The 26949-nt window shown below is 39.1% G+C and overlaps 1 protein-coding gene across 6 annotated transcripts in view; it reads right to left on the bottom strand.

The window, feature by feature from the left end:
• The window catches only part of NFIA (nuclear factor I A), a 362345-nt gene that overhangs the window by 33899 nt on the left and 301497 nt on the right, over nucleotides 1-26949 (bottom strand). For 4 of the 6 annotated variants that reach the window (XM_032839787.1, XM_032839785.1, XM_032839790.1 and 1 more), the window contains exons 8-9: nucleotides 20069-20247; nucleotides 17574-17739 (exon numbers count right to left, since the gene is read on the bottom strand). In XM_032839787.1, coding sequence (XP_032695678.1) covers nucleotides 17574-17739; nucleotides 20069-20247 — 345 coding nt within the window. The remainder of the gene's footprint in view (nucleotides 1-17573; nucleotides 17740-20068; nucleotides 20248-26949) is intronic. The other 2 variants (XM_032839786.1, XM_032839791.1) reach the window with 1 other exon arrangement.

Here is a 26949-nt window from a genome sequence, read left to right as displayed (position 1 = left end):
TCTACCAATCTAGGCCAAGTCCTGTTGGTCAACTTTGATAAGAGTTAAGTCATCCACACAGATCCGTGATGGTCCTGTGGTGTGGCTGTGTTAAACCAGCATGAAACAGAGGATGAACGTGAGGATCCTCTGACATCTATTAATAAGAAAGTTTTGTTGTAGTGTTTGTTTTAGAAGGATCTGTCTGGGAATAGTTTTATATAAAACAATGTATATATAGATGTCTATATAAAAATGCATGATGTAAGGTATGGTCTAGGTACGTGAATCTACTGATTTCCTCCCCACCCCATTCTATGTTAGACTAAGTTGAACAGATTTGAGAAATATCTCTGCACAAACACATTCTGTACATGCTTCTCACTCACTGGTATGGGAGAAACATAAATTTTTAAAAATTCAGTAAAATACTCTTTGTTAATTGCTCTAGTCAGCCTATTGCTTTAGTTTAATATGGTTTAAGAAGTCTCCATAGAAAGTTAGGTATTGAAAATGATGGACTATAATTACCCGGTAGTGAATTTACCCGCTCCCAGGGCACAAAGAGGATGTGGGAGAGATAAGGAGGAAGCTAGTAGATGAAATAACCTGTCAAACCTCTCAGTGGTTAGGTGGGAAGAGTGTTCTTTCACATGGGAATAGGTAGGTATGTCGGAAGGAACAGAAAAAGGCATGGAGAGTATGCTAAGGTACTAAGTGACGAATGACAGATGCTGAAATGTGGGTCCTGGTGGAACTGTGCGCTTCGGGCTACGCTAGTCATCACAGACACATAGCAGGATTTCCTATGATGTTTTTACCATACTGGGGATATCAGAAACATGCATGCTGAGTGAGCCTAGGGATCATTGCATTTTTTTTGTTTGTTTGTTTTCCTTCTGTGTGAAGACAGTTCTCCATCGACCACAGCAAGTTTACTAAGCCTGAGAAGATCTATAATATGTTCTGTTCTCTATTGTTTAGCAGACCAAAATTTTGCCATTTGAAAGGTGTAGCGTACAAATCATGTAGTCACCCAAAACTGCTATGAGGCTAACATCTGGATATTTTGCCTTTCTTGGGCACGAGACAAACTTTGCCTTCTTGATTTCAAAATGTCCCAGGAGGCCTTTCATGCTTTCATAGGCTCCTGAAACTGCTTCAAAGTTTAGTCTGATTTTTAAAACAAGGGAAACAGTATGTTAGCATTTAAAAAAGAGAGAAAGAGAAAGATAAAAGAAAAAAGGGATATTAAAACTATAAAAACCTGGGAGTCTCTTGAATACCCAAGTCATCAAATGGAAGAAATGGTACCTGGGGAAATTTATTCGATAGAAATGTAGCTTCTGGGAAAATTCAAGGACACAGGGAAAACAAGGGAAGGAAGAAAGAAAGAATGACTCATCTTCCATTATGGTAGTTACAATAGGCACAGTGTTCACCTATAACAGGATGTAGTTCCAGAAATGATATGACATTAGTTAAATTTGATTTTCCCAAAGAAAAAGTGGAATAAGGGAGTTATACTGTTGAACAAAAACCTCAACTGCAACTTTTTATTAAAACAACCACATATACCATAGCGAATCAATTATACATGCACAGTTAAGAGCTTTCAACATGAATATAAAATCAAGTAAAGGGGGCAATGTGGTAATTAATTATATACAACTGTATTTACTATGCTATTATATCACATTCATATCTTTCTTAATTATAATTTCGGCGTTATTTACAGCAGCAATAATCAAATGCCACAGGAAAAGCTTCAGGAAATCATGAAATCCAGAAAATAATTCTCTGGGAAGATTATTATAGGCATTTTTTTGAGCATTCTGGAGGGGAAGATTCAGGGGCATATGATGATTTTTCTGATAAAGGCAACAAGGAAATCATTTTGCTTATATAATCTCACTGTAAAAGTCCTCATGGCAAACACGACTATTAGAAATCAAATTATTGATTATTTGACTGCCTCTGAAGTGGAAACTTTTTCTTTCTTTTCTTTTCTTTTTTTACCAGGCATCTTACCTACATGAGCAATACCACTCTTGACTATTTTCCTAATGTATGGATGAACTATTAGAACTATTAGAAGCTTCCACCATTTTATTTGTACTAATCTGATATTTTTTCCTCTTTCTACTTGTATGTCTTCCCATTATCCCATAGTCTTAGTCTGGCCTTAGCTACAGTGATAACTATGAAAATCCCAGATCAGAATTTGATCCCATATCCAGAAAATCCCATTCTTCTGTGTTACCCACTTACCATATGCATGGCTAATCATAAAATCCTTTATTTAGACTGTGTAAGTCCTGCCCCAGTATGATCAGTTGGGAGATGGCTCAAGAACAGTTCTTGCTTTATAAGCAAGACTTTTAAAGGGACTCTGACGATGCTAGAATCTATCTCTAGCAGGGACTCTCGGAGGAGCATGAGGGAGTTGTCAGGGACAGTGGCAGAGATCACCCATTAAGTCTGCTCTTTACCACTATGCAGGTAGGGTCCCCTGGGAGAACCTAGATTTTTTTTTTTGTTGTTGTTGTTTCCAGAAATACATGTAACTAACCTCCTACAAGCCAAACAGAATTTCGACTTTTGTTGTCCCCAAGGTGTCATGTTTTGTTTCTTTTTCTTGAAAGGAAGGAATAAGGGATGTGTCTGGATGAAGGAATCATGGTATTTTCCTATAAATCCATTTTGAGTCTGTAATAGCCCTCACCTATAAAATCAAATCTGACCATGGTATTAACAAGGTGGTCACACTGTTTTGAGCAGAATGCTTGGAGCGTTCCTTGTTTTAGGAAAAAGATGTAACTGAAAAAAAAGATATTAAGATATTAAAATATGTGTACCATTGTCAGTTGATGTTTCTTTAAGCTGAAAACCGTATCATTAAAATCATCCACATCTGACTAACTAGAAAATTAAAAGTAGGCAGACAGATTCAAGATCTAGTTCAACTGTAGTAACCACTAAAATATATGTAATCACCAAAGGGGAAGAAAGGGAGAACATTCAGACAGATGTTTTTGTGGGGAGTGAGTATGAAGGGAGAGCTGCCTTTTGGATGACGCTCCTCTGGGACTCGCAGTGCCCTCAGGGAGGCTGAGGGGCTGGTTCCCAAGTGCAGCTCAACTGCCTGAGGAGAGCGATGACCATCCTCTACCCTGGCTAGGGGTCAGTGACACAGTGAGGCACCTTGGCAGAAAAGAAAATGTGAGAGACCTGATGACCTTTGAGGTTCTGCATTTACTTCCACACACAGGAAGCCATGAAGTCCCCTGAACCCGGGCAGCCTGACCTACACGCTGACAGGAAGTTTGAAGGGAGATCTGTGCTCTGTTTCCTCAGACTCCAGATGCATGAAGAGTGAACATCCCTTTCTTCATTCCCTTGAACTCTATCGACTCTAGAGTGCATCAAAGAGAGGTATTTCCATGTATTTAATAGATTCATATTCATTCTCTCACTCCTTCTGTCTCTGTCTCTCAGGAAGGCTTGCTCTGTGCTAGGCTCTGGGTTGAGCACGACGGGAGATTCAAAGGTGAGGCAAGACACATTGCCATCCTAGAAATGCTAGCATCTAATGATGGGAGATGGGCGTAGATAAATGAAAATATGGGTGCTTAAAGGTGACATAAATAAGAATCCATGAGATGTTAACGGACAGAAAAGGGACATCTGGCAGGAGAGCAGGAAAAGCTGCACAGAGGAAATGAGGACAGGGTGGCTTTTGCGACAGTGCTGTAAAAGATGCGCGGGCCGGCAGGTTCGGAGGGAACCGGGGTCACAAAGGAAGCAGCAGGAGCAAAGGCGCAGAGGCCGGAAGCGGAGGCATCAATCACAGAGCGCAGGGAGAAAAGACAGAACACCGCTAATTATGTTTTGTCATACAACACGGGAAGGCAAAATGTTGAGTCAGAGACCTGTATGTTTGAAAAAGAAGGGGAAAAAGTCTATTGAAATTATTTTTCTTTTAAGAAAAAGAATTTATAAAATAAAGATATCGAATTTCCATTCCAAACACCTCTAAGACAACTAAGACAACTCATGTTCTAAACCGCTCCCTTCATATCTTAAATATCAACATGAACACTATAGTTTCCCCCCTCGTTTTCAGAAAGTCAGGCGTACTCACATGTGGGGATTTCCCTTCTAAAAAATACCTAGTCGAAAATTCAGTTTCATTCCAAATAGACTTACTGTGATTCTACCACCTGCCCAGGAATGTGCTAGTTATTGGACAGGGGTAATCCAAGCAAGTTCAGGAATGCAGACTTGAACAGATCTCTGTGTGTTCAAGTTGCAACTTTATTAAATGTTTATCAGTGACACCTGACAGTGAAGGAAAAGTGCATAAAAAAGCATTCAGTTGCAAACTTGGAATAGTGAGATGATTAAATACCTAACTGAAATAGTTTCTAGAATCTTTTCTCAACTGCACTATCACGTTATTTAAAAAACAAAAAACAAAAAACAACAAAAAAAAACCCCAAACCAAAAAGCCCCGAGAAAACTTTCATTTCAAAAAAAAAAAAAAAGGCAGAAACTTTCAGGAAATAGATTGGCTAATTTCTAAAGGAAACCCATTATAGTTGTTGAACTCATTTAGGAACTTGAACAGCATTATTTTCTTGCAAGGTCACAAAGAAAATGCTGGAGAATATTGTGGAGTGTTTTCCTTTAGTGAAATCTATAGGTATCGACAAGTTATGGGGCCTGGGTTAGTGTTATTAATATCATTATATAGCCAAGGAAACAGACAGCCTTTCTTTACGCATGATCCAGTATTCAGAGATTTAGAAATTCCCACATGACTGAACGGATATTGTCGTTGTCCTCCAGATGTTTGGAATCTTTAAGATAACCACACTGAATTTCCATTATTTTGATCACATCTGTGCAGTCAGTTACCTCATTCTGTTATCTCTGTAAATCTTTTGTCTCTACAAACAAGTTACCAACAAAAAAAGACAGCCCTCAGGGCATGAAATTAAAACCTACTTATTGCTAGTAAATTATTACAGAACAACATACCCATAAGCTTTCTTCCTGAAAAGCTAATAAATTCTAACTTTAATATATTAGCATTACTTAACATGTATGGTAGCAATTTGCATGACATGGCTAATGTGCCAGTAGTTCACAAAAATCTTGAGAAGAGGCAATGTAGCCAGATGTTTTTGCTCTGCTGGTATTTCTGTTAATATTAAGGATGCTCACAGGGAGGTAGGGGCTCTAGCTACATCATGATTTGGGGTAAAATATGCAGAAAGGAAAGCATAAGACCATTCATGGTGCACACAGAAAGAAGGGGATCAGAACAACTTATAAACTGGAGACACTCTGGCCTTATGTTACCCAGATCTGTGCCATAAGCAGGCCCTTTGGACTGTTTCCTATATTCAGGCTATTTAAACTGACTATAACATTGCTGTGAAGGATAAGAATAGAGGCTTACTTCAGTTCATTTACATTTATTCCAAATTCTATAACTGTCATTTATTTTTATGTAAATGCTGTGTGTTGTATGATTGGTAGAACATATATATTGATCGGAAGCAACAATGTATATGGGTAGGCACAGGTGAAAGCTATATTTGATAACCACAGGGAATAAACCCATGGATTCAGCTGGGGTTTACTAAAAAAAACCTTAGATCAATATATTGGATTGCTCCCTTTTGAAAGGCTTCTGCGGCCTCTCAAAAGGCAGTGTAACTCTGGAAACCTACTTCTGGGAATTTATCCTTAACCAATACTTAAAGGTACAGATAAAGATTTATGCTCCAAGATGTTCATTACAGCATTACTTATAAAGAGGAACAAACCCGAGCCATCTTATAAGCTAATGCTTCATTTGTATGTTGAAATATTTTGCAGTCATTAGGCACATTTTTTTTTTAGGCACATTTTCAAATAATAATGACATCACGGACATGCTGCTAGTGTGAGATAAAATTAATAAAATCAATTTATAAAACTGTATATATACACATAGACACATATGCACACATACATGATCAATTTTGTTTAAAATATGCATAGAAAATGACTGGAAAATAGGCACATAAAATGATTACCTCTGAAGAATGGCATTATGAATGATTTTTAAATAATTTCCAGTAATTTTTAATCTTAAAAAAACATAAACAGAACCTGAAAACCCCCAAGTCATTTTTTGTTTTTACAGCACTGCAAAGTAATCAGTAGAAATGAATTTTAGAACCAGGAAACCCTGGATTGAATCCATTCGATTATAATCTTACTTGAAATGTGATCTTGGCAAGCCAACTAACATCTCTGAGCTTCTATATATAAAGAGTCCACCATAATAAATATTATGTAGTTGAATATGCATAGCCCTTTAAAGCTTCATCCCTCAGTGAATGTCTATGATTACACTCTCTACCAGAGCAGTCCAGAAAGTAATCCCTAAGAGAGGCTTAGCCAACAAGATGGGAAATTCCCCCAAATTCCATTACATGTTATATTTAAACAATTGAAGAAAAATGCCAAAGTCATCCAACCAGGGACTATTGATTGCAATATCTGATTGAGAGCATTATACTCCCAAGATATCTGCCTTCCAATACTTACAAAAAATAAAAACTTAAACCTCTCCAGCGTTAATGTTGTGATCAGACTCATAAGTAATGTGTAAATTGGTGCAACCTTTCTGAAAAGCAATTTGGTAATGTGTATCAGAATGAATATTTTGGTTGGTACTAGTAATTCCGATTCTAGGAATCCAGCCTAATGAAATTATTTAAGCTGGGGACAAAATGTATTTTCAAAAATATGCTGGAGTATATTTCACAGATTGGGGCAAAGTTAATATCCAATAGAGGAAAAGGTACAAATTGTTTAAAATCACATTTCCCAATGTTTTATGAAATGGGAAAAGGTGTAAAATACTAATTAAGAAAATGGCATGCAAAATATTATATTCAGCATGGTCACAATCATCTTATATGTGTCTGTGTACATATACACATGAATATACACATCAACATGTACTAAGGGGAAAATAGGCCAAAATGTTAATAGTAATTGATTATAGGAGCACATAATTTCATTTTTTATAATCTATATTTTCCAAGTTTCCTACACTGTCATATATTACTTTTATGAAGAAAATCTTAACACTCACTGGTTATTTCTGTCATCTTGGAAAAGTAACAAACGGAGGCAAAAACAAGACTCAACTGGGTTAGGAAACCTAAATGAGTGGAATCATCTATTGTCTGTTCTTTTCTGTCCCTCCTTTATAATGTCCATCTCTTACTATGCTCTTGTTCCTCTGCTTTTCATCCAATGCAAGGTATACAAACATATATTATTCTTGGAATAATGTAAAAGTTCTTTATGGAGTGTCTTGGGATTTTCAGAGGATAGGTGTATGCACAAAATCCTATCTCTAAACGCAGGATGTGTCCTGGTAGAGTACAAAGCTCAGGAGTCCAACAGACCTGAGTTTGAAGCCTGACTCAGTTTCAGTGTTCTATTTTTTAAAAGAGGGCTGACAATTCTAATTTTGTAGATGTATAATCACAATCAGATGAAATTAAAGTAATGCATATGAACATACCTATCAAAGTGCCCGAGTTTCAATAATCCTTTTTCTTTTTCCCTCGCAAATATAAACATAACAAACTTGGATTATACGCAGAGTAGTAGTACTCTGCAAAAAGCATTTGTGAAAAATTATGATTTAAGACATATGTATTCAGTGGGTTCCTAAAGCAGAAATTGGGACCAAATATTGGCTGTGGAGAATGAAAATGCTAACCTTACACTAAGCTCCATGCTGTCTGTGAGGGAAAAAGAATATTACTCCTTACCAGAAAGATCACACATTTTCTGCTATAATATCCAAAATTTGGGTTAGTATAGCTAAAATCTAGATGCATAAAAACTGCCAAGAATTTTATGGGGACCCCCTCCAACCACAAATGAATTTTGGTCACTGTAGTGATTGAGGTTATATAAAGAAGAATTTTTAGATCACTAGACACATATTTTTGAAAATAATTATATTTGTTATAAAAGGAGACTTAAAACTCTGTAGCATCTTTCATTATCAGTGGATAAGGTACCAAAGGGCGATTCTATGACAGACCAGTTTCTATCTTTCAACACACAAGCAAATGTGTATGTACATCCCCCAACTCTATGGTAGTGGTTTTTTTTTTTTTTTTTAAAGATTTTATTTATTTATTTGACAGACAGATCACAAGTAGGCAGAGAGGCAGGCAGAGAGAGATGGGGAAGCAGGCTCCCTGCCAAGCAGAAAGCCCCATGAGGGGCTCGATCCTAGGATCCTGAGATCATGACCTGAGCCAAAGGCAGAGGCTTAATCCACTGAGCCACCCAGGCGCCCGTTTTTTTTTGTTTTTTTTTTTTAAGATTTTATTTACTTATTTGACAGAGATCACAAGTAGGCAGAGAGGCAGGCGGTGGGGCCGGGGCGGGGGGGGAAGCAGGCTCCCTGCTGAGCAGAGAGCCCCATGCGGAGCTCAATCCCAGGACCCTGAGATCATGACCTGAGCCGAATGCAGAGGCTTAACCCACTGAGCCACCCAGGCGCCTCTATGATAGTGTTCTATACACACTCCTAGGACTCTTTTTTGCTGACTTAACATTAACTCATATAGACTTGTCTCTTTATTTTTAAGGGGTACCTAATGTATATACTCTTGTTACATATTTAGGTTATTATTAATCTTTTATTATAATCGAGGAATACTTGATAAGCATCTGTTTACACTTCCAACTCTATTTATTACTTACATCTAAAATTTATATACATAAAGATATATAATATTCATATATATTTTGAAAAATTAAACTGTCTTCTAAGAGGTTGGACCAATTCACAGTCCTCTAACAGTGCAGAAGAGTATGTCTTCCACACACTTGCCAAGAGTATGCGAAGTATTCTCTGATTTTTGCTGATCTGGTATGTAAAGATACCCTGCTAGTCTTAATCTGTATTGTTTTTATGCTACATAAATGAGACATCTTTCAAATGTTCTCTATTTCTCTTGTTTATGACCTTTTTCTGTTTTTATTGGTCTTTATATATTAGATAATTTAACCGCATGTTACATGTGTGACAAATATTTTTCCCACTTTCATTTTTTTTTTTACTTTATGATTTTTTTTCATGCATAAATTTTTGATAATATTAGAGTAGAACTGGTCAGTCTTTCCTTTCATGGTTTCTGAGTTTGTGTGTGTGTGTGTTATTTAGAAAAATCTTCCTCAGTCCAATATTATTTTAAAAAGTTATCCTATATTTTTATGTGGTATTTAAAGCTTCACCTTTGTATGTTTTTTTTTTCCCCCCCTCCAGCTGGAATTTATTTTGGTGTAAGGAGTCTTCTTTTTTTCTGGACAGTTACTCAGTTGTTCCAATAGACTTCACTGAATAATCCCTTCCCCTCCTCTAATATGAAATGCCACTCTTATCACATATTAAAATATTGCATGTATATAGGTCTCTTTCTAATTCAGAAGAGTATAAAACATTGAAATATAATGGAGACAGCAGAAGAGGTGGTAGAGAAATTAAAATCAATGTGGAAAAGCAAAAACAAGAACAACAAAAAATGATAGCAGTGTGGAAACAGATCAGCGTAAAATGAGTTCTCAGGCACTAAGTGACATCAGACACTAACTTAAGACTGAGAAAGAATAAGAAGGGAGTTGTTTGGAATTGTTTTCCATCCTACCTGTGGAATTGGTTGCAAGGGAGGCAAACCATACAAGACTCTTAACTATGGGGACAAACTGAGGGTTGCTGGAGGGGAGGTGTGGGGGGGTACCAGGTTGATGGGCATTAAGGAGGGTACTTGATGGAATGAGCACTGGGTGTTATATCCAGCTGATGAATCACTAAATTCTACCCCTGAAACTAATACTATACTATATGCTAACTAAATTGAATTTAAATAAAAAAAAATTAAAAATCTATGATGTTATAAAAACTCAAAAAATGATTTTATTGTAATTTTAATGTAATTGTAATGTAATTTTAAAAATGTAAAGAAAAAGAATAATGCAATAGTTCAGACATCAGTAATGAAAAAGTGTTTTGTGAAAGGAAGCCACTAACTTCTTTCTTTTCCCATTCTCTCTTGTAGTTATCCACTGCTTCTTCTCTGAAAGAGGAAACATAGTCCTTACGTCATCTAAAAATTGTGAAAAAGTGACATATCATTCACTGGCTTGCTCTAAATCCAATTACTGATTCAACAATGTGTTACACATTTTAAGGAAAAGTGTTGGTGAAAGGGAGAGGTGTCATTATTAGGATGATAACTCGGAAAATAATTCTTTGAAGCATTCATCAACAGTCCAAGTTCTCAGGAGTCTTGGCGAATAAAGGAAATCTGCCTTTATCGACATTTCCTATTTTTTGCCTTTTTTGCTGTTTTTGTTTAATCTCCCTCCAGATCTTCTGTTCTCTTCCTTTCCCTGACAAGCAGAGTTACTCTCAGCAACAGAAACCAATTCATACTAAGGTACAGATGACCCACTAACTAACGTCTTCTTCTGTATTTCTCGCATAGGGTTTTCACGGCAAAAACACGGAACCTTTGGGCTAATGCGAAGCTAGCCATAGGACGCGATGGCCAAGTGTATGAACTACAGGTTCAGGATGGCTGGGTGTGAATCATGGTGCCACTACATGTGGCTGAGAAGCCTTGGAAGTTAACTTTATTGGGTGACAAAGGTACTTACTTCATAGGATTACTGGGAAAATTAAAACAAGATAATACATAGAAAAATACTTCTGAAGTGCCTGGTACATAAATAAAAGCTCAGTGCTTTGTTGTGCTGTTATTAATTTCAGATAAGCAGACAGTTGTGGCTTCACAGCAACCAGAAATCATGTCCCATTGCTCTATAATTTGTATGAGGTAGGTATGGGGTAGTAGAAAGAGCATGGGAAGGCCTGCATTTGAGTCCCTCCCAGGCTTCTATGGGAGTATAATCTTGGGAAAATCATCTGCACTTTCTAATGTCAGCTTCCTTGTCTATAAAATCCTGACTACACAGGACTCCTAGGAAGACAGAGCAAGATAATGTATTCATGTAAAGAGTTTTGCTAACTGAAAAGCACTGAACATACGTTAATCATTATACTACAAAATTTTCATCCCGGTCAAAGATTATTGTTATTTTCTTGGTTAACAGGTTCATATTCATTCATACAATGAATGTATGTAAGATTCATGGGAGATGTAAAAATAAATAATAAAGGAAATTTGTTATTGCATGCTTCTACTTTAATACAGTTCTCGTTTTAAAAAATCAAAAGTTCATGGCTAAGAAGGCATGGAGAAAAATGTTTATAAGCCTTTTATGCGTTCTTAAATTAAGTTTTTATGTTTTTAATTAATTAAAAAAAGAAAATACACATGTTTTATCTTCCATCATAATCCCAAAGCATTCTTTCTCTCCATTATAATTCTAGGCTAGGATGCCAATCTGTAATTTCTTTTCTGGAAAAGTCCATTTTTATAGTGTGATCTTGGTACTAACCTGTTATAAAAATTGGATGTTACAGTACAATTAAGAAAAAGAATAGTGCATTTTGAATCCTCACACCACAAATAGGCCCAAACATAATGAGATATTTCTCCTATTCTTCAGCTGTTGTTCTTAGGACACCAAGGAATAACCACTCAGTGTATTACATGTTTGAAAAGGAGTCCCTCCCCAATTAATGCATGATGCACATGGAAAAACTCAGCAAGCTGCAAAGAGCTTTCATAGGTAGGATGCTGTCATAATTAGTATCACTGGTAAGATACCTAATGGGCATGTCAAACATAATTTGGTCAAACCAAACTCTGGGCCCTGCCCCTCGCCCAGAATGGCTCTTTCTGGAATCTTCCCATCTCAGTTCATGGGAGCTCCATTCTTCCAGTAGCCCAGGTCAAAAACCTGGGAGTCATTGTTGATTTCTCACTCTCTTTTCTCAACCCATATCTAATGCATCAGCAAATCCCATCAGCTCTCCCTTTCAAATAATTCTCACCACCGGCACTACCCCGTGTTGGTGTCTGGATCCCTCCAACGGTATGTCACCTCCCTTCCTGCTCTAGCCTTCTCTGTTGGACCTCCTGGTCCCTAACTTACTAATTTACTTCAACTTGGATGACTATTTGTCCACAGGGAAGGGCACTGTGCCCTTTTGCATCCCTTCTGCCTGAAATAGCAGCTGGCAGGTAGAAGACACTCATTATATTATTGATTTTAAGGGGGAAAAAAAAAAAACAGCCTCTTAACTGGTCTCTCTGCTTTAATTCTTGCCCCTAGCAATCTGTTTTCAACAAAACCTTCACAGTGTTTCTGTTCAAAACTAGGGAGTTATCACTTCTCTGCTACCCTTTCTCACTCAGAGCAAATGCCCAAGTCCTTACAGTGGCCTGTTGAGAGCCTACGTTATCTACCCTACTCCTCACTCCCAGCTCCCAGATTCTGCCCACCTTACCTCCAGCCTCACCTTCTCCTTTTGCCTACACATTCTGTTCTCACCACCCTGGCCAGGCATGCTGGCTGTTCCTTCTGCTTGGAAAGCTCTTCCCCTACAGTCGTAGTAAGAGACTCACCTTCCCACTTCCATCAGGTCTTTGTTCAAATTTCCTCTTCTCAGACAGGACTTCTCTGGCCACCCTAGGGACAGTCACACCCTCACCTCCAGGATCCGCTTACATGTCACCATCTTACATCATCCCTGCCTTTTACACTCACTGTTTTGTGGGTTGACTTTCTTCCCTCTCTACAACATGAGCTCCATGAGATCAGGGAATTATTGAAACCTCTTTCATTTCTTGCTGCATCCTAGCACCCAGAACACGACTTGGCACATAGTTCATGGTCAATTACTATTTACTGAATGAATGAAAGAAGTGATAGTCTCTCAGTGGGTATCTAAACTTACAAAGGCATTAGTCAGTGGGAACAGGATACATCCGTTGTGAATTACTCTTACAGGTTATCTCTATTTATCACCATATCCTAAACAGACCTGGCATAGTAGTGTATCAATCTCTCTCCAAACAAATCACAGTATAAAAAGTTCTTGAGAGAGAGAACTGCTAACTCCACCCACCCCCTGTTGTTGTTGTTGTTGTTTTATGGCACTAGTAAGGATTTTTCCCATTAAAATGTATTTATTTCACAGGCAAATTCTTTCCCAAATCTGCCTTACCCATGTTTTTCTGGCCACAGCTGCAAAGTGGGGTATTTGGTGCCAAAGGCAACTGATTAGGTTAAAAATACATCCTCGGCTGTAGGCTGGCATCCATTTGTGTTTCATTATAAGATGGTATTAAAAATTACGCCTTGGACTCTTAACTGTCTACAGCATAGTGCATCTGTCACCCCAGTTTGTCCTGACAATCTGCCCGAGAGAGTGGGTACAGCAGTCAGTGGTAGTCCCATTAACAGATAAGGGAATTTGAGGCCCAGAAATGTTGGTCATAGAGAAGACCCTTGGCAGGATTTCCTACTTTTATTTTTTTAAATCTTCTTTTACTGCCAGTCATCTCAAATCCCAAATAGAAAAGGCTGTCCTAGGTTCCACAATTAGTGTTTTTGAAAAAAAAAAAAAAAAAAAAAAAAAAAAAAGCCTCAATTTCCGCCATACCATTGGGATGCTGAACATCGGTACTTAATACCTGATTCTTCTTGCTAAAGTTGAGCTCTAATAAACTGGCAAAGATAAACAGCACCCAACCCCCCTGTGGTTTTAATTTCTAAGAAAGCACATAAATTATGAAACTGTATTTTTTGCCCTAAATTTTTATTCAGCGGTAATCTAATTTTAGACATCCCCTCCCCCCACCAGGCTGGTTTCTGGAGAAAAGTTCTACCTTCTTTCTCAGATTTAAAATGCCAGAATATTATCCCTACTAAACAGCATAGAAGTCGCCGTCTCCAAAATCATCTTTAGCTGAGTTCTCGGGCCTGGACCAAACTCCCTCCCAAGTGCTCTTGTAGAACGCATGCCTGTGTCCTAGTGTTGCCTCCTGTGAGCTACTCATTTCCCAGCTGTCTCCCCTTGCAGATCCCACATTTCTGACGAGCAGGGATTAATCACCTCTGTATCCCAAGCAGCTAACACATCACGGGTGCTCACTATATGAGAGCTGAATAAGCAAACGGAAGAAGGTAGTCATCAAGATGAATGGGAAGAGAGGGGGAGGTGATTTCACTCTGATATTTGTACCCTTCTACATCCTCTTGTCCCTTTCCCGCGCTCACTTTCTATTCTCTAGACTGCAGAGTTTGGAAGTAGAAACCAGGGGTGACTTGTCCTGCTCTTGCCATACAGCCATCTGGACCTCCATGCTATGGTCTCTAAACAGGAGAGTAGACTCCCCTGGGAAGGCCTGTGGTGGTCCAGCACTGCCCGTGACTGGAAATGTGACTGTGTAATTCGGATTCAGCATTGGGAAGCAAATTCGTCTACAGTTATAAACTAAATTCTCCAATAATAGAAGTGATCGTCTGGTCTTCCAATCTTGAGTTTTGCTTTTATTTTATTTATCAACTGGTTCAGAAATCAGGGCATGGAAGAGGATTTTGTGTGTGTGGGGAGGCCTGGAAGGGGTTTCTTAAATCTCTTCCCAGTGTAGACCAGTGGGCTTTGAGATTTTTAATTTGAAAGGCTTTTCCTACGTTATAACTTATGGGTCCCCCAGCCTACCACTCTTATTAATAAAGGAAAAGATAGTAAGGCAAGATATTGCTGTGAAATGACATATTATTGTGATCTCAGCAAACTCCAAAAAGCCCAGAAACAAGGGTTAGACTTTATGATGATAAAAGTATTTCTATGCCACAGCAGAACATTTTGTTTTGTCCTACATTCCTAGAATCATATGGTTCAAAAGTAAGTATCAGGGGTGTCTGGGTGGCTCAGTTGATCAAGCATCTGCCTTCTGCTCAGGTCATGATCCCCGAGTCCCGTTTCCAGCCCTGTGCCCCTGCTCCCTGCTCAGCAGGGAGTCTGCTTCTCCCTCTGCTCCCCACCTGCTTGTGCTAGCTCACATGTGCTCCTTGCTCTCTCAAATAAATAAATAAAATCTTAAAAAAAAAAAAGGTGAGTATCAAATTACCTGTATCAAATTTTTGGGCCTCTCTCTCCTGATATTCTCCTCCCCAAAATCTTCGAACCTTTTCTAATGGACATGCAACACATCAACTGGATCTGCTAGGACCCCCTCCAGACTTCTTCCCATAATGCTGAAGGAATGCTTGAGTCTGGCCATGACAGGATGACAGATACCTTCTCATACAAAGCACCTGATTCAATCCATGGCATGGAATCCAGATGTAGGGACCCAAAGCCAACAATATTATTTAGAGGCTGAGTCGCTCTATGTGTCCTACAGACCTATTTCATCGTTACCCAAGCCTGGGAACCCTATTAGGCCAGAGTTTTGGCAGATAATAATATGTTCCAATTTATTTGGCAGTGGTGCTTATCATGGCTGATTCCATACAACCCTGCCAGGCAGGGATCATCACTCACATTCCACAGATGAGGGCACTGATTGGAAGAGAAGCACAGCTAGTGATGGGAAAGGTGGGGATCTGAGTCCTTATCTTTCAGTCTTCCATAACTGCACACGGTATCCCTAGTCCTAAATGGTGCCTGAGGGGCCCCATCCCTTACTGGAAAATGCACTACAGATGCAGGAGACAGTGGTAGTGGAGGGCAATGTGTAAACGGGATAGCTAGAGTATTACCACAAGGCTTTGAAAGCACTGTGTCATTGTCCTGCACAAATAGGCAGAAGATGAACAGAAGAGTGGCACATGGAGGTAATTAGGTGGCTACCAAACTGTAGGTCAGTATTCCCCAGTGACCAGATTTAAATAGAGTTTGGGGACGGTGATTTCTCTAACTTGCTGGAAGATATTACATTAATGCACAATAAGCAGGATGCAGCTATGAGCCTCTGTTTCTCAGAAGCTTCTTTTTCAAGCTGAGCTTCCAAGATCCATAGACCAGGCCTTCTTTGTTTCCTAAGTCAATAGATGTTCAGGTTTTCTCCTTTGTTGGAAAGGGTTGAACCACCTCTTATCAAGAGAAGTGGGTTCCCACAAAACTGCCCCTGGACCCTCAATCTTTTTGTTGTGATACCAGAATCCAAGCACAATGCCACTCATTTCCATATGTGTTATCAAAATGAGTAAATACTAGATAACCCAAAATTCACCCTCAAAGACATGTCCACGAAGAGCTACATTTTGGAGTGTAGTGTCTCCAGAATTAAATCCAACGAACACAGTGTCAACAGAAGCTTATTTTTCCTCTTTGGCTCTCTACCTCCTACACCCAAGACCATCATGTCCCCTAAACTGAAAGTAAGGAACCTAAGAGGCCTAGAATCATCCTTCATTATAGTCAATGAAATGACTGTCCAATCTCAGAGCGTATGTCTACAAAGTAACCCTCCTTGTGCTCTCGTCCATTCAACTTCTGTAATTGCTCTTCAAGTTCTTATCTTAACACTTCTTCCCTGGTCTACTCTAATCTTTTCTTCAGTACATTCCTTGCCTCCAGTCTCACTTTTGAAGAACTCCTTGGAGACCTGCTCTCCTTAGGATTACTGTCACATTTCCTACCCTTTCCTACACTTTGATCCCTTAGTAAAGCTTTAGGGAGGTGATTATCACACCCTCTGTCAAGGTTAGGTCATCCATCCATCACTTCAGAACTCTGCCTCTGGCCATCACTCTTTTTGACATCATTCCAGGTACTAATAAAAGTCAAATTTGTGTGTTTGAGTTATTTCTATTCCTTTGTCATCTCTGAAATATTGGGAACTATCCCTCTAATTCAGCAAGTCATCATTCCTATCACCTAAAAAAGTTTGGAAATCTCATATTGTCTGATCACATGTTCCCATACTATTCAGAGAAGAGCCAAGAATTCTCTTCTGTTTCCATCCAATTATACTTCCTATCTCCTCTCCACCTCCGGTCCCCCTCCCCCCACCACACCTGGCCAAGCAAATTCCATGGCTACCAGCTCTGATCTTCTGCCAGGCTCTTACTCTTGGTGGGTGTTCAAGGTACGCACCTTTGAATTGTTACTTTGATTTAAACTTTTTTTTTTTAACCTATTTGATGTATAAAATGAACAGCCTTTATAGCTCATCAAGTACATTTTTCTTGGATTGTAAGTTATGGCGGGGCTACACAAAAGGAACTTTTTGCTACTGGGAATTCATGCAAGTGGGCACCGTGTGATTATCAGGAGGAGAGCATTCAAAGCCATTCAATAAGGTGCAAAATTTAATAAGTCATATATTGAGTTCAGTCTTGGGCATGTAGCCACACCAAACACCCGGTCATTTCCACATATGTTGTCACTGATAGTACCCATTAGTGGGGTTCACTGTGATCTGGTCTTGGCTCCGCAGACTTAGGCTGTCACCATCCCCGGGGATCTGGGTCTATCGCTAGAGCCTATGCATTTAGGGACCAGACTTAAAAGAGGATTCCAGTAAATAGAGCTTGAAAAGCGACCGGCGCCTCGGCTCATCCATACTTACTTGGTGAGGTTGGGGAGGCTGCACCTCCTTCTGTTGACGTGGTTGGAGGCTTTGTGTCTGGCACCGGCAGAGGCACAGGCCTGGCCATCGGTGGCGGCGGCGGCGGTGGCAACATTGGGGTAGGAAGGAATGGGTTGTGCACTTTGCCTTGGCTACTCCCATTGGGCTGCGAAGGCAGGAGCAAAACAAAACACGCAGAGGGAAAAGAAGAAACAGATATCAACCGTTAGCTCCTTTTGAAAACGAAAGACAATGCATTAGTTACCTCTTATGTAAAATTACCAAGTATTCTAGCTGCTTGAATTCTTCCTTCAGAGTATAGAGATTAAAAAAACTGTTGGGTTGTTCTTGAGGCATTTCACAAAAGCATAGCGTCGGGCACACATGCTCAATGTATCCCAAACTTATCTCTCGAGTTACTTTGACCTTCTGTACATCCTGCGTCCCTAAAACAACCTGCCAGCATTTGCCTGGAATGCTTCACTTCTGTATTAACTGCTACCTTCATCATCATTCTCACGATTAGTATTTATTTAATACACAAGTGTTTTGTAGGTTGTGGAATTATTCCATACTGTCTACTTACACAGATATAATGATGTTGCCCAAATACGCATTTGAAATTAAAAATAATATTTTATTTTCACTCCTCAAAGTTGATATTATATAACATTTAATAAATATGTTAAGTGAACACAAAAAATTTCTTTCACATATTGTATAACATCAGGCACAGAAACTTTAGAATTGAGCTGTCAAAATTCTGCTAGGGAAAAATATCACTTCTAATTTTGATTTAAATTATATAAGCATATGCCATAACAGTCATATTTATTTGGCTGCCTGATGTTAAAACAACCAAATCACAGCTCTTTGACAAAAGAAAGTTCCCCTCTGAAGAAAGCAATAAAATCCATTTTATTTTCAAGTTTTTCAAAATAGTCCCACGAAGAGAGACCTGCCTTTAAACCCTATAAAATTTTGATCAAAATGCAAAACCGGGAGTTTGACAGTTATACAGGATAATGTCAGGACTATTTTTAAAAAAGTTAGAAACTTAAAAGTCAGATGCCTGATGCTGGTGATCACTTCAGATCTTTCATGGTCTCCCATGTGGCCTTTCTGACTCTGGACTTTGGTGACACTGTACATGACCAATAATCACAGCTGGTATTTGGGCTGTCATCCTAAATCAAAATTCAGGTGAAGGAGAACCAGTTGTCCCAGGCTTTTAAGTGTAAGCCTAATAACTTTGCAGAGGCGGCCTCAGCCAGCCCCTCACCCACGTTCGTGTGTGTATATATATATATATATATATATATATATATATATATATTTAGTATTGTTCTTCAAAGACTATCTTGTCTGACAGTCAGAATGCTACACTTTCTTGCCAGCAAACCTGCTCGCATGTTATTCTGAGTGGGCTAAAAGTCCGTAAGTGAATGCTTTACAATAAGCCAAGCAAATGAATACACAAGCAAAAAGAAAAAAGGCCCCATATTGATTTGTTGTCTAGACAGAAATGTATCTGCTAACACATCACCAGACATTAGTCAAAGCTGCCGGTTCTGTCTCAGATATGCAGAATCAGGTATTTCTGCAAGGGAAGAAAAATCAGTGACAGGGCCGTATGATATAATATTCTCAATTAGGCAGTAATAATGACAGCTGATCTGCGGCTTCAAGCGTAGCCCTTAGGAGAAAAGGAAGATCACATTTGACTTTACGCTGGTCATTATTTTCTAGTCTTTATTATTATTAGTGGCCTTGGGACACCACTATCCAACTGTAAACACTTAGTTCAGCTTTGAAATAAAATTTGCGATTTTTAAAAATCACTTTTGCGTTTGGAATATCATCTCAAGTTGTGATTATTTGGTTTACTAGAGAAAAGATGAAAACATTCATTTGACGCTGTTGAATGCTGTTTAGCTTTATACAAAGATAAGTGGGAAAGATAACTACTTGCAGAGATAACAAACCATAATAAACTGTGCTTCCAGCATCTTGAGTTCAAGTACTGGTCAACTTGATCTAAAGTGTTAGAAGACTGTATTTTTAAAAAATATCAACTTAGTTGATCTGAAACATCTGTGCCCTCCTCTTCCCCCTACCTCTTCCTACCACCCCAAACCATTATTTAAAATTATTTGGTCTTTCTATTTGGTTCATTGCGTGAGCCCGAGGGTTAGTGTACATGAGGTGGAATTATCAGCCCACAGACCTTAGAAGGTTATACGGTTCACCCTTGAGATGAATTATACCCATAAACTTGACAGTTGCGAACTTAACACAAACACTTTTTAAACCCTGGCCAATCACTCTTAGAGCAAGTTAACTTTCCCACAATCTAGAATAAATATGACATTTGTCTACAGTCCGTCAGCACAACATTAGAGCGCCCTGTCACATGGTCAGAAGGTCTCCCCTTGTTATTTTTACATTTGGGTACTATTTCTAAAGAAATCGGAAAAAAAAAGAGGTCTCCTTACATTGAGGAACCCCACCTGTCCAGCCTGCTGACCAGCATCAGGGCAGACAAGTTGGACAAACTCTTTCAGCGTCTCCTGAGGGTGATAGCGGATGGCTGGGTGAGAGAAGTAAGGCCCGGGCTGCTGGATAATGGGCGATGTCGGGAAATGAAGAGTCGACGGTGTTGCGTGCGGGCTTGCTGTAGGAAAAGAAAAACGTCAGAGTCATGAAGAGAGAGTCCCGCCTTGCCACAGCGTCCATGCCCTATCCAACCTCCTTCTTCCTTTCCTTCCTGACCCAACTCACAGCACTGCTCATGTGGCTGAATTTAACATTGCCTAGGTCTGATAGATTTCCTTCCTTAAGGCTCTAAGACAAACATGGAGGTTAGATTAGCGTAGGGTTTCAGGCTGTCTTTCCATTTTCAGTGGACATGAGTTATACAGGTATTAATAATCCTTGGTGAAGCTGAAGATTATTCATTACCTTAAGAGCCTTTTTAATGAAGCAAGCAATAAAAAATGTATTTGGTAGATTAGACCTGATTTAACTGACATTACATATGACAAATTCTAGTTTGCACGTATGGTTCTTCTTCCATGCTGAGCTAACCCATAGACAATAATTCATTGTTAAAGCTCTTATACCCCTTTCAAGGAAATTTCTAGGGACTCATACAGGATGAAATTTTTTTGAAGTATGTAGTAAATGATCACCTAATGAACCTGTGCAATTTAGGTGCCTCGCTTTACATGGAAGGTTTACGCAGCACCACCTCCTCCCATATTTTTTTTTTTTGTCATTTCAAAGCCAAACTCAGAAATGCATAAATATTAGAGCAGGGGAACCCACAGGCTGAGTAGGCAGTGACCCTTGCTCAACTGTGAGCCTTCTGCCCATAAAAATTGATAAAAGAACTCAGACAACGATGACTCCTTTTTATTTGAGCCCTGCTAAATTTTATTTGTACAAGAAGATTACATTAGATTAAAAAACTTATGTGAGCCGCTTGATAATGTCTCTGAGAGAACTTTTGCCCTTGAACTGGAAGGGTGATTGATGAAATCTGCTGGAGAAGGAGAGCAGCCTAGGGGAAGGGTTGGGGATACTAAAACCGAGAAACACCAAGGTAGCAGCTCTCACTTCTCACTGAGGGCCAGCAAAACAGCTCTCAAATAAAAGCAGATGAGAATATTTATCTTGCCTTACTCTTTGCAGTTAAGTCTTCAAACTCAGGGAGTCACTGCAAAGACCAAAGAAATGGCCCAGTTTTCGGAGAGGAAGACTTTCCTAATACCAAAAGGGGCTTGTAGAGCAGACTAAGCAAGAGAAGCCACACTCCCTATCACACACCCTAAGTGTGGCTGAGGACTATACAAATAATCCAGCCCCACTGACCACTGGGCATGGGTTCTTTGTTCCCTACTGGGATGGCTTTAGTTCTGGGGCACTTTCTGACTATTGAAATGGCTAGGACTTTCAGGTTCAGAATAGCATCTAGTTTTTAAAGAGTGAAAATGGGGGTTTGGAGTAGAAGCAATAGCCTAGTGCATGTCTTGCAGATGATCTGACGGGACCCCTTCATTCACAAAATGCTTAATCTATCCAATAAACACTGATGGGCTTCTACTCTGGTCAGGGGATACCACGGTGGGCCAACACAGACAAAATTTTAACTTCAGTCATACAATTGAGAGCATCTTGAATACAGCCTATTGAAACCAGAATTCTCGTCCTCTTCCATCCTTTATACCTGCTCTCTTCCAATCTTTCCTGTCTTAGAAAATAGCTTTTCCATCTATATAATTGTTCACTATCATATCCCCAGAACACCGTTTGGTACTCAACAAATATTAGTTGAATGTACAGTCATTGACTGAATGCAAGAGTGGTACAGAAATCAAGAACCACACAAGTTGACTTAAAACTTTTTTTTTTTTTTTTTCACCTGGCAAAAAGCCAGAGAGTTTAGGGATCTGTTATTTTCTCTGAGTTAAACAACCCGTAAGTGAAGAAGTTAAATGGCTCTGGTCATCTCTTACTTTGCAAATGGTGCTTTAAGGAACCAAAGTTGTTTTGTTCATCTAATATGGTATGGTTTGTCTTTGCTGGTAGCAAGAACATTTGACCCCGCACCCTGCATTTGACCAAATAGTTTCTAGTCAGGGATGGAATGTGGCATTTCCCAAACAAGGCTGGGAATGTACTTAAGCATAACAAAATGATACACTCCACTTGGGCAGCATGTCAAACACAAAGGTGGGAGCTCCACTGTCAAGAGTCCCCAGCAAGCAGACCTTAATGATAAAGTGACAGTGCTTCAGGTGCTCAATGGAAAGTGATAAATGGTTGTTTGATTATGAAAAATTGTGGTGGCCAACAGAGAATGCAAGGGAAAATATTCACTTGAGTAAAGATCAGGTGGATAAAAGTTAAAGTTGATAGAGGGAAGAATTCAACGGATCTTGGAATCCCTCCCTTTGACTGCTAATAAACATCCTAGCACTCTTTGTTACTAAAAGGATATCATTAGCAACTTAACTTTAGACCTTCGTTTCTTTATTATATTTTACTAAAACAATTCACCTTTTCCTTGTGGCACAGAGTTTAACACAAACGTAAGAACACATGGTACTATATGAAATTAATTCTGCAATGACTGACTTATAAGGACCAATTAATTCTTAATTAGTACCAGGAAATCATTTAGCCTGTAGTTTCAAATTAGGCAACCGCTGAGTCTGCATTTCCAAGGGTTATCCCTCACAACCCTTACTTTCTCAAGTCTTGGACTTTCTGGTGTTCAGCCATTAGCTTTTTGTGGAACTGGGTATATCAATCATTCAAGATCTTGAGCTTTAATTTCTTCAAACAGAAAATAGTTGTGTTACAGACATTACACAGACCTCTTAAAAATTATTAAATACATGCTATTTCTCTAGATAAACTGCTAGTATCACTCTTTTACTGGACGAGACCCATGTTCATCCGTTCTCTAAAGCTCAGCCTTCAGCAACATCTAAATTTGGATTTTCTTCTTTCCTAGTTCTTTCTTTTCTCTCTTTTATCTTGACTTAGATGTTTTCATCGTGCCTAAGTTTTTGCTGAAGTCGTCTCCAATCATTTTAGAAAGTTCCGTTGGGATCAAATCAGTCCATCACTCAATCTGTAAAATTCACTAAACGTACGCTGACATCTTCAGATCAGGGTCCCACAGAAGAGACACTACCACTTGGGAGAATTCTACCATTGCGAATCTGGTGTGGTGCTAACGCAATCCACAAAGAAGGGTCTCCATCCAAATTTTTGACAGAGAAAAACATCTCTTATGGATGTGTGTGCTGTGAGTAGTTGACACAATAAAAAATTATAGCACATTATGTCAATGCATATTTAGCTCCTTTAAAATGTGCATTATTTACTTGAGAGTCAATAAAGGCTTTTCTCAAGTGGTTAGTTTATTGCGGTGCATCCATCTGTATCCATGTTGATGTTAATACAATTTTGTGTATTAAAAGGCACTACAAAATTGGCTGCTTCTGGGGTCTAATACTCTGAGTACCCTAGGCCAAGAGCAGCAGAGAGTGTCAGAAACACTCTACTCTGGGTGGATCTCACTACCAGCTTAGACTTTAACCAGAGGCCAGACTTATTTAAAACAGCCGCTGGGCTTTTTCACAAACAATGCAAATGAGAAGGAAGGAAATTGGATCTGGTTTCTCTGGCTAGAATGGCACCGCCTACACCTTCTGAACAAAGTAGCCACAATTCAAGAAACAGGGAGCCAGAATTTCCCAAAGCGGGTAGGAGCTCAGTTATTTATTACAAAATGATCATATTACTGGATGCTTAAAAAGAAAGCAGGTCAGGCAAGTTGGTTTACTTGTTTGTACTCTGCCCCCGTCCCTCGGCCCGCTTCTTTAAAAAGATTTTCTTGGTTTTAGTTTGAAAAAGAAAAAGCTAAAAATTCAACACAGTATGTGTTTTTATTTTTAACTTAAAAATGCTTTCTCCCTTAAAGCAGAATGAGGACTGGGGAAGGAGAAGGTCAAGGTCATTACTGTATTATTGTGTATTTGGGGAGACTTATTTGATCCAACTGACTCTTGGTCTGAGTCCTCCATAGGGAGGAGGACTTATAGACAAATATTCTAGCTCAAAAAAAGATAGTATTAGGGAGGCATAGCCACATAGATTCGGAAGCTCATACTTCATTCTTTTATAAATCTTGGGAAAGAAAAAGAGAGAGGAGAGTAATCCCGCCTTATCATTTTTAGCAGTTTTGCCCAAACTCAACCTCTAAGAATTCTAATAACCTTCCCGCATATTTTCTCAAACCAGAATTCATGGGTCAAAATACGTTCTAGTATTTAACCTGCATATTGCTTTAATTGCTTTATTCCTTGTCCACCAACCATCACAGATTCTCCCAGATTGGACAGAGACTTGGGTCCATTTCACGTGGCTTTCTGGCAATCTTAGAGTCTCTTGTCTGGAAAGCTCCAAAGAAAAGCCGTCAAGAGAGCAGCGCAAATAAAACCTAATCCCCCTTTAGGTGCCGTGTGCTCTTAAGACAGCGTGACACACAGCCTTCTTCCCTCACAGGGGGAACCATCACTCCCAAGCCTTGGCATTTGTAAAACTTCACAGTCTTACCATTCATTGACCCTAAGTCAGGGGCAACAAGTGAGAGTCCAAACTGTTTCTGTGTTAGCGCCGTTACCAGAAAAAGCCACTCGTCCCTTCAGCGGTAAGATGTTCTTTAGACAAAAATAACCATTTCTGTAGAGCAATGGGTGGCATTAAGAACTCCTGACTACTCATATTTAGAAGTAAAGATTTTAATAAGGCAGAACTCTAAGAGGAGAAGAAAATGGAAGAAAAAAAAAAAAAAGAAAACCTGTACTAAGGGAAAAAAGCCTTCCACAAAGGCAAATGGAATTTGAATTATTTGGGTCGTCAACTACTATGTACTTGGTTTCTTCAGAAATTCAAAACCACCGTATATGACACCACTGTAGCTTACTTAAAGCTGAGAAATGTATCTTAATGGTCCATAGCTATAATTTATAAATCATAAAGTCAGACATGCCACTTACCAAAGCCCAGGAGTCTGGAGTTATGGGATTTTATTTTAACAGAGACACAAGGAAAGGGGAATTGGTAAAGGTTTTTCAACCTTGAGGAGGTGGAGCCTTTTCTAAATAACCAGACTAAATAACCTAGCCAAGGTTTTCAAAACATATAGCACCCATCTTCAACATCGCCGAGATGCGCATCAAAGACCTGGATGTCATATGAGAGAAACATATCTGACATTGTATGACACCTGGTAAAGCACTTTGTATTTTTATTACTGCTAACCGAAGTAACTTTATGCTACACTGCATTTCCAAGACAGTTGGTATATTCTATTCCATTTGAATTAAGGGGATCCTCAGGTTGGAGATCAAATTCCAATGTCTCCTGGAAAAACAGAAAAAAAGGTGGAGGAGTGGGAGGGCAAGGTCTTTTAAAGTTTTTATTTAGATCAATTTTATCTACTGAAAGACCCTTCCTGTGCTGGGGTCCTGTCTTAGAATCTAGACCCACAGTTGGCACACATCTTTTGAAAGGGCCAGAGAGCAAAGAGTTTTCAGCTTTGCAGGCCACGCTGGTCTCTGCTGTGATTATTTGACTTCACTGCTATGGGACAGAAGTAGCCACAGATATCACACAAATAAACAAGTGTCGCCATGTCCCAATAAAATTTTATTTTCAAAAACAGGCAGAGGACTGGATTTGACTTGTGCGCTATAGTTCGTGGGCCCCTGGCATAGACGCACATAACTCCTGTTCACCCTCCAGACACCTGCCATGCTGTGCTCATGAGTTGAGCCTCTGGTGATCCCTGCTCTTTCCACTTCTTCCCTACCAAACCCCATCCTTGTCCTGGTCTGTTTTCTGCTGAAGACTCACCTTTTTGAAGCTTTCAAGGCAATCTGCTTGCCTTCTGTATTTCTACCAACTATCCATTGTCACTCTTTTTTTCTCTTTGATGGGAGTTTGTACCTTTGGACTACCTTCACCCACTCCTGCTCCCATCCCCCACTATAGCCCTTTGATTATCCCTCTTCACCATTATTTAACCTGTTTCAGTCTGGGCTGGTTTCTCACACCTGTGTGTGTATAATTTTAAGTTAAACATATGAGTCCAAAAAAAGTAGAGATATAATATGAGGACTGTGGGCTTTAGAGTCCTATAGGTACAGATTTAAATTCTAGGTCTTTCACTTACCAGCTATGCTTTAACTTTCTGAGCTTCTCTATGACTCAGTTTTGCTATCTTTACAGTGGGGCTAAGAATACCTCAAGATTTTTCTAAGGATCCAGTGAGACAAAGTATGTAAGACACACGGTATAGTTCCTGACCATGTGGGTTAGTGATCCATAAATAGCTTCTTTTATTGGTAATACTATCATAAGTAAGGATGGGGATGAGGATGGGAGATAAATAAACTGAAATTTGTTCCTATTTGCTAAGACCTGTTTGGATTATATAATACACAAGAGAAAAGGAATATTAAGTAAGAGTAAGAGGGGCCTACTGCTTATCTATCACTTGGACAAATGGATACTAAATATTGTTAAAAGAATAGATACTATCAGTACGGATATGACATAAGGGTCTTGAAAAAAAAAATCCCTTAACAACCAAATGTAAAACAAAGCAGCAGTAGCAACAACTTTGATCTAATGGTCATAGATACAATGACCTATAAAGACTGTTTTTGACCAAGTATACTTTGACCCCGTATCTTTGCTTAAATCTCAAACTCTGACAATCCAGAAACTTAGAACTATGGGACTATTTCCCTCTAGACTCTATTTTTCACATAGATCTACAGTTTTTGAGTGTCCA

This window comes from Lontra canadensis, unplaced genomic scaffold, assembly GCF_010015895.1.
Source record: "Lontra canadensis isolate GAN:19392208 unplaced genomic scaffold, GSC_riverotter_1.0 scaffold109, whole genome shotgun sequence".
NCBI lineage: Eukaryota > Metazoa > Chordata > Mammalia > Carnivora > Mustelidae > Lontra > Lontra canadensis.
Note: the sequence above shows the minus strand (reverse complement) of the source record. Positions and strands in the feature narration are given on the sequence as shown.